This window comes from Notothenia coriiceps, unplaced genomic scaffold, assembly GCF_000735185.1.
Source record: "Notothenia coriiceps isolate Sejong01 unplaced genomic scaffold, NC01 NC01_scaffold00024093, whole genome shotgun sequence".
NCBI classification, from domain to species: domain Eukaryota; kingdom Metazoa; phylum Chordata; class Actinopteri; order Perciformes; family Nototheniidae; genus Notothenia; species Notothenia coriiceps.
In genome coordinates this window covers 15609-24127 of record NW_011356794.1, presented here as the reverse complement: position 1 = coordinate 24127, position 8519 = coordinate 15609, and the positions used below count along the sequence as shown (strand labels likewise).

General features: G+C 39.0%; 1 protein-coding gene across 2 annotated transcripts; it reads left to right on the top strand.

Moving 5' to 3' along the window:
- Nucleotides 1–495: 495 nt before the first annotated feature.
- LOC104954857 (proline-rich protein HaeIII subfamily 1-like) lies at nucleotides 496–2289 on the top strand. 2 transcript variants are annotated; one of them, XM_010782054.1, is made up of 3 exons: nucleotides 496–1116; nucleotides 1310–1492; nucleotides 1639–2289. In XM_010782054.1, the coding sequence occupies exons 2-3, from the start codon at nucleotides 1397–1399 to the stop codon at nucleotides 1990–1992; spliced, it is 450 nt and encodes a 149-aa protein (XP_010780356.1). In that variant the 5' UTR covers nucleotides 496–1116; nucleotides 1310–1396; the 3' UTR covers nucleotides 1993–2289. The 2 variants fall into 2 exon arrangements, with proteins under 2 accessions (XP_010780356.1, XP_010780355.1); XM_010782053.1 differs by having other exon boundaries at nucleotides 1307–1492.
- Nucleotides 2290–8519: the final 6230 nt, after the last annotated feature.

Below are 8519 nucleotides of genomic sequence, written 5' to 3'. Positions count from 1 at the left end.
CGGGACCCTGACCAAACGTCGCTCCTGGGCGATTATGGAGTGAGAGTGTGTTGATTTTTACAACCGTCGTTTTGGCTTCAACTTTTACATGACTGTCTACAGTCGGCAACTTCAGTCTGCATAAAGTTAGCAAGCCAGCATTGCTAATGCTATCGTGTCTAGGTTAAATACACGTTATTATATTAATCAATGTCAACAGCCATGTGTTATACATCCGATTGACAACAGTAATTTAAATACGTTGTTAAACGACTTGTTGTGGCGTGTGAATGGAGTGAAATGCGTGTGTCTCACGCTAAATGCGTGAGACTTGAGAGCTCTGCTTCTGTGTGAGCAGTGGTACAGAAGTCATACAGCATATACTGTATACACAGAGGTGGGAACTAACTAAGAACATTTACTCAAGTACTATACTTAGTAGAATTTTGAGATACTTGTACTTCACTTGAGTGTTTCCATATTTTTCTACTGTGTACTTCTACTCCACTACAATTCAGAGGTAAATGGTGCACTTTTACTCCACTACTATGTGTTTAATAGCTTACCTTTAGTTACTTTACAGATTTGGTTAAGATGCCTATTGGTTACTGGTGGCGTTTCATGAGTTTATGTTTATCAGTTTATTTGTTCATATAGACACCTAAAGTATATCATATATTATATGATATAAATATCTTTATGTGAGATAAGGGATCGTTGCTCACTATGATATGATAAAGTGTGTTATATGCTCCAGGAAGGATACAGTATATTATTGAATATATATTCAAGATAGCTATATACTGTATATAACATTACATTAATTGTAATTCAATATACATACATCAATCATTTATGGATAAAAGGATAACTTCACCGTTTATGAACATGATGTGTGTTTATACATGATTATATGTGTAGATAACCTGTATAAATAATGGTTAACATGGTGTCAGTGTTGTTCGCTTTGCAGTGTAGTTCTCTCTAACACTTGCATTGTTATTTTACTTAAAGTTTAGATGATCACTAAACCTATAAGCCATAAAGAAATGGGAGATGCGGAATGGACGGGCTTTGGCCTTCAGGAGGGATAAACCCGCTCCAAGGAAACGGAAGTGACGTGACCTCTGTCAGAAGGTAAAGTATAGAAACATATGTAGCTATTACTTATTATTCACATATGATAAGTATATTACTGAACATTTACAATTTACTGGTGCAAATATTATCAATCAAAGGATTTACACTGAGTGACTCACTCCAGACTAAAACATAATGATGATAGTTTCAGATTAAGAAATGCCTCATGCATATATCACACCCCCAGTAGTTACCCCCAGAGCCCAGCCTCCTCCCTGTGGTCTGCCAGGAGCCCCCAGAGCCCAGCCTCCTCCCAAGCAGTCTTTGGGTGCTGTCCATGTACGGCAGGGATATCCTCTCCCACATGGACCATATCAAGGCCAGCATCACCTCCACATTTGGTTCCATCTTAAAGATGGACTCAACCAAAAAGGTCAAATATAACGTGACTGTGTATTTGATTTCCATGTTTGTTAAACTCTCTTATAAACAATAACATTAAAAACTAATTTTTGGAAACATTAACTGCTATAGGTCATTTTTAATAAATGCCTCAACTTCGCTGTTGTCACATTCCAGATCACAAAGCATCAAAGCAAGGTGGAGATGCAGCTCTTCCCTGCTCCACCCTCTGGCCCTCAGTTGGAGATGCAGTTCTTCCCTGCTCCACCCTCTGGCCCTCAGATGGAGATGCAGCTGTTCCCTGGTCCACCCTCAGGTCCAAAGGTGGAGATGCAGCTCTTCCCTGATCCACCCTCAGGTCCTCATGTGGTGTTGCAGCTCTTCCCTGCTCCACCTTTGGGCTCCATGATATATACACCAGTGAGCTCACAGTTTCCTGTCCTGGTCGCTGCTCCACAAGCTCTGAATGCCAGCCTCTCTCTGCTTTTCCTGCTCCTGCTCCTAGTCCTGCTCCATACAGCCAAACACTGACCCGCAAAGTACTGCCCAACACGTGTGAAGGTGTGGGAGGTTTGGGACAGCAGACACTGGACACTGCCAGTACATGGAGTAGTGAACTACATTGTGCCAAAGGAGCAATGGTTGGAGGACATGACAAAATGTATATCCCCCCCCACCAGAGGCATGGACACTGGACACTTATTTATGTGTATAGTTTGATATTTATTTATATATATATGATATGTATATATTTTATGAAGTTTATGATAATGTTTATTTTATGTTAAAACTCATGAGTGTTATTTTGTTATACTTCACCTTTCTTACTTTTATGGGTTGTTTTACNCTTTCAAATAAAAAAACATCTATATTGATTCTGACTTTTCTACATCCAACTCACAGGTTTATCATTATTTTGAGAAAAAAGATTATTAGTTTTCCCCTTTTAGAAAAGGGGAAAACTAATAATCTTTTTTCTCAAAATAATGATAAACCTGTGAGTTGGATGTAGAAAAGTCAGAATCAATATAGATGTTTTTTTATTTGAAAGAAAATTCAGATTGAACATAGTAAAAAACTGTAAATTATAGTGTCCGTCCAAAGATAATTGTTTACTTATAGTGAAAACTACCCTTGGATGATGGGTTAGTAGACTAAAAGCTTTAGGAATCCAAAGTACAACATATAATAAGCACCCTGCATCAAGATTGATGCAAAACAAGTGACATTTTACCTTTTTAGAGAGGTTTAGCAAACAAAACTTCACCTCTGAGGTGATTTGGGTGGAAATGGGCGTTTTTGCTGTTTCTCTGGAACCCATTGGTCGATTTTGATGATTGACATCTCTTTTTAACCATTAGAGCCAATAGAATCAAAGGGGAATATCCACATACACGTTAACAAAAAAAGTGGGGGCTTCGCGCATGCAGTTTTGCCCAGAGCTAACCTATCTCACGATCTGACATCTGAAAATGGAAAAGTAGGTTCATTTGTGACACAGACACATTGGATTAACCTATGGATTAACTTCAGCAGCGTTTTTATCGTTGTAATGCCATTGAAGACAACTTTTGATCAGAAAACAACGAAGGTACAGTAAGAGATATTGCCGTTGTTGCTACCTAGCGCCAAGAGTTATGATGTCTGTTTTTGTTTATTATGTCGCGAGTTATTATCATAGAGTGATGATGTAGGTACCTATCGATTCTGTGTCTTCTCACAATGCTAATTGATGGGTTGGATTTTCAGTTACAATAAGTAATAAGGGTGTTATGAGTGAGTTTGTGTGCACACGCCGTTAGCATTTTTTCGCTTGTGGTTAATTCAGAGGCTGAGTGTTAGCTTTGTGGGTTTTTTTTCCAAAAAAAAAAAAAAAGATCAGTTAGCTGAGTTTCTTCCCGTTAAAACATTCATAGTATAAATATTAAGAAGCTCTCAGACGCTGTTTCCTGCAGATTATGGGGTTCAACAGGTTAAACCCTCTGTGTTCCTCCGATACTTTTATTTTCTTTGATTTATCCATAGTTCGCTCATCGAGCCGGGGGTCAGGTTATTTGCCTGCAAGAAAAGGCGCTGGCATGAGACCGTAGCAGGATATGACGCATATTTTAGTTGACCTAATTAAAACCGTTTTTTTTTTTTAAATGTATGTGTCACAGTATCATCTCCAAATACAAGATACGAAAAAAATTCAACCGTGCAACAAAATATAAATAGTCCTACAAATATTTTTATTTGATTTCCTTCTTATTATTGTCCAAGCTCAAGGGAGCCAGAGTAGAGGGCTTAAAGAGCCGCATGCGGCTCGAGAGCCGCGTTTTTGCCGACCCCTGTGTTAGGTAAAGGCCTGTTGGACGGACGATTGATAAGGGATATTGGCACCTTCATCAAACTACACACAGCAGCGAAGTATGACAAAAGGGGATAATTATTTTCAGTATCTCATGCACATACAACAATTTTATGATAACTCCCTGTAAACATCTGCATTTTAGAAAATACAATAATTTGAGAATTTTTTTCTTCTGTGATGTGCCCCTCAGCCCCATTCCCTGGTCCTGTTAGTGTGTCAGGGTCTTTATCAGCTAATTGTTAATCACTGACCTGCAGTAAGCCGTTAATTGAGACTCTGCGAATTAAAGATAATAGTCATTAGAGCGAGGAGAGAGATCACCCATCACACTGAGACAGGAGATGTCACAGCTCTAAAGATGAACGATGGCTCTCAGTGTCAAGAGCACCACAGCTCAGAGCATGAAAGAAGGAAATGGATGAAGATGGCAGCAAAGTGTTCCGGCTGTCTTTAGGAACGTTCACAAATAGAACCTGCTGCAGTGGACTATTAGCAATCCTCGAGATGAATCACAAACCCCAGACACCCAAGGCCCTCTAGTCACCTATACTCTTAATTATACATCATATCACACTTTTTACTTTATTTTTTTAGAAAATGCATGTGCTTTTATCATACCTTTGTTGCGTACTCTTCTTGCATATCATCTATTTTTTCCTAGATCCTTGTTTTACCCTGTTTTTCAGTTGCAATACACTTTGTCAATGTTATATTATACATTATTTAATGCTGTATTGACATTTTCTGAAGTATTACCAAATACAAACCATATAAATACTGTTTCTCACTGGCTGTAGTCCCTCCCTTTGTTAGTGTCTGCTGAGAAATGGCAGTATATTAAACCCAGGAATGTTTCATTGGTTACAGTGACAATTAATGTCTGTCAGCACAAACAGTTTTCCGTACATATCCACACACACAAACAAAGTTTGCAATCCAGGGAATGTTAATCAAACTGGGTTTTGTTAGATAACATATCTCTTTCTTTCTATTGTGAAATCAAATAAATATGAATCAAAGTATTGTTTGTTTATACATTTTAAGAATGGCTTTTTAAATTCATTTTATTACATTTATTTGGGTCTACAACAAATGATTCAAATGTTTATGTTAGTAAATATGTGTTAAGAGAGGTGGAAGGTGTTGGGGGGGGGGGTGTTTGTGTGTGTCAAACGTCAGCTGCACCGGCGTCATCACAAACGGACGTCGCCTCAAGTGTGAGGAAAGGACGTCCCATTGTTCTTAAAACACATTGCTTCTTCTCCCTTCTCGTGGTTTCCTTGTGTCTCAGGAAAGGAAGCAAGGAAAAGACGCAAGTGAGGGACGCAGGGATGCAAATTAAGAGACATTGAATGTAGCTAATGTAGCTAATATCCTCGTCTCCCTTTGTCCTGTGCCAGTTCGTCTTGCTTCATGTGGAGTGAAGAGAACCTTTTTTCCTACGTTTTGCCTCTAAAAGATTTAGATGTAATCTGTTACAAGCCACACCTGATTTTATCTGCTTTCCCAAGATGTGAAGATTAAAAATAGCAGTCCTAAATAGAAATGCCCTGAAAAACATTACATTACATGAGTCTAGCTTCCAATTGGCTTTTCTTTCACTGAATATGGGCAAATGCAATTTGACTGAAAAGAAACAGCCACATGCCCTTAAGAGTGAAGGCCAAAGACCAGCTCACAAAATAGTTGACAGCAGATAAGGCTGGCTACATTTTACTGTAAACCACTTTTTTGTGAGAGAAATTATAACCAAACATCAGAATGTTTATTTCAGTTAAGTCTGTAGTCTGTGAAAACATCTATCATCTATGTTATTGTGAGTTTTTCTATGCTTGCAAGAACTATGACATATCGGGTTTGTTCAAATAATTTAAAAACAGTGCTTTAGAAAATCTGCAGTGTAGTTTACAATTTTTAATAATAACTTCATAACTCTTAAGAATATTCCCCTGTTATTAAAATGTATCCAAAATGGGTGATTAAATTAATAAAGCTCTCTCTGTCATGAGGGTTTGAGTTATTTTCATGAGAGATATTCATTTTCTAAATGATGGTATATAAATCCAAAACTGCACTGTCTTCATCTGAAGACACCGGTAACCAATTGACATTAATGGCCCAATTTGACCTCAAGTGACTCACACTGGATTTAACATGCCGAGTGGATTCTGTTTTCACTCAGAAAGTAAGAGCAACACTGATATCACATAAATGATAATTGACTGGGTGGTTGCATGGTAATTTTATCTACGTTTATTTTTAGGACAGGGCACCAATAATCAAATTACTTTTTCTGGGTCAGTTTGACTTGATAAGGCTCATATATCATATGTCTTGATGAATATTAATATGACTATATATTTTTCTAACTGTAAGACATAAAACATGGACAGCACGGCATGCAGAAATTAGAACTATTAAATATTATGTGATGACAGCTCTGCATGTTTTAATGACTTTATAATTTAAGTCTGATTGTGTTTACTAGGATAAAAAAAGGAAATGATGACAATAATTTCATTTTTGGAAGATAACAATGGTAGTGGTCCCTAAAACATTGGTCAATTTGGACATTCAAAGGTTTGATCTTTTGCAATAGCAGACCGTTGCTAAGGATGTTCTGATCAATGGACAGAAAGAGGTCAGGTCAATTTCATATCAGCGGTGACACCATAGAATACTTTGGGAACTTGTATTTGTAGTCATAGTGTTACATACCGGGGGTCGCGGAACAGTTCACTTACTATGGTGACCAACAGATGCAAACCCGCTACAACGGCCTGAAACGCTCCCATTAGGAGAACTCATTGCAGCTTCAGAAACTGTGCAAATAAAAAAAGAATTGGCCAAAATCTGTCAGATTAATCTGGAATACTACTGGATCCGTCAGCTTTTTATGACTGGATGCTTAAGGAGCTCTTGTGGTTTGCAGAGGGCAATTGTTTGAAGGTATCTTTTTTATCAGCATGGTGGAATTCAATGCTCCCTCTCTCAGCGGCAGGCAGGCCGGTCCACATGGAAACCAACGCTGCGACACAATGAATCAATAAACTGCTCACTGTATCGCTTCAGAACTCTGGCTGTTTAAAAAACCTAATCAAAATAGTGATGGATAAACTCATGCTAATATTACAATATTAACTATTAATGTATATGAAAAGTTAGACTCAGTCTCAAACTCCCCTTAGCAAAACAAATTATTGACAGGAGACTACACTGAAACTTAAAAATAAAACGTCAGTTCATTAACATTAAAGAAATGACCGCCCTGAATATATAGCTTTTTCTGGTAATGTGGTTTAAAGTGCAATTAAAGGACATTCATTTGAATGTTATTATTTTGTACTTTATGAACTTCAGTCATTTTTAAATAGAACACAAATCCAAACAGGTCCGACAGGAGACACACCACTGATTCTCAGATTGTCTGTTTCACACGTCCATAACACTCCAGATGAAGAGGGCGCATGCGCACGCTGCACCCGGCAGGAAAACGTTTGGTGTCATCCGTGTTGTTTAGTTTTGTGTTTGTTTGAAAGGTTTTTAATGCGCCATCGACCTATTCGATAAAGTATCTGTATGATTGAATGCTCCCTGCGCCGCTAGTCAAAATGGGGGGGGGGGGGGGGCGGGTGCGGCGCGGGTTTGAGCGTGCAACATGAACCTTTCGCTGGCGGCCCATATGATAGCCCTATAGTTTTAATCCTACTAGTCGACAGAATAACCATATGCGACATGGTACTATTTAAAAAAGAATTGCTAAATGGTATTTTTTAAGGGTTTTTGGAACTCTTCAAAATCCTTCGTAGGGGGGTCCTGCGTAAGATTTCTTTTTTTTTTTTAAATTTTGGAGTTAAATGCATTCAATGCTTGGTGCATTTTGAAGTCGGGAAAATAAAGAGCTAGATCTATGGGCCTGAACACACATATTAGGACAGAACTGCATCGTACATTTCAATATCGGATGAAAATCGCTGGCCATGATAACCAATAACACTCCCATTTTTCATATAAAAACATTTGAGGAGGCGTTGTTATTTTATTTTTTGGCTTGCGAGTTATAGTTCTGAGTGTGGTCTGCTGCTCCTTGAATCGGACGGCTTCTGCTGTCTCCCCCCTTCTCCTCTTTGAGGCCAGCAGCCCTAAGACTAGTTTAGCCTCTCAAACACGTTTTAAAAGTGTATCTTACTGTTTTTCACCTAGTTAACTTTTTATTTATTTATTCATGCATATTTGACTCAAGGGGCCGACATTAAGGACTGCGCCGGATGCCAGGCGGGCATCTAGTATTTAGCCTCGGCGCCATGAAGCCTCACCTGCTGCGGATTGGGCCCGATCGGCCAGAGCGTGCCTGGTCGGCGGCCGCGCCGCCGTGCGCGCCGGGGATCACACTGCGGGCCGAGTAATAGGACCCGACAATAAAACTAAACATATCTTTAACTAGGTTTAGGTAGTCTTGAATGAACGTAATTAAAGTTAGCTACGTGGTGATATTTCTAATCTGAATGGTGGATCTGTTTGTTTCCGGGCTCACCGCCCTGCATGTTAGATCATGCAGCAGCCTGGCCGTGTCGACTCAGTCAAGCAGCCGCCCTGATCTCTCCTCTCCCGCTCAGATTAAGACTCATCACTCGACGTTTATGGGTCTCATATTCGAGTCAGAATCCAGCTAGGTTTTTAGCTAATGAAATATGACTACCTGCTT

Excerpts from the sequence above, each read along its gene's own strand:
- LOC104954857 (XM_010782054.1), top strand. The coding sequence starts at position 1,397 with ATGTACGGCAGGGATATCCTCTCCCACATGGACCATATCAAGGCCAGC. Across the intron at positions 1,493-1,638 it reads AGATGGACTCAACCAAAAAG|ATCACAAAGCATCAAAGCAA; the intron begins GTCAAATATAAC and ends GTCACATTCCAG.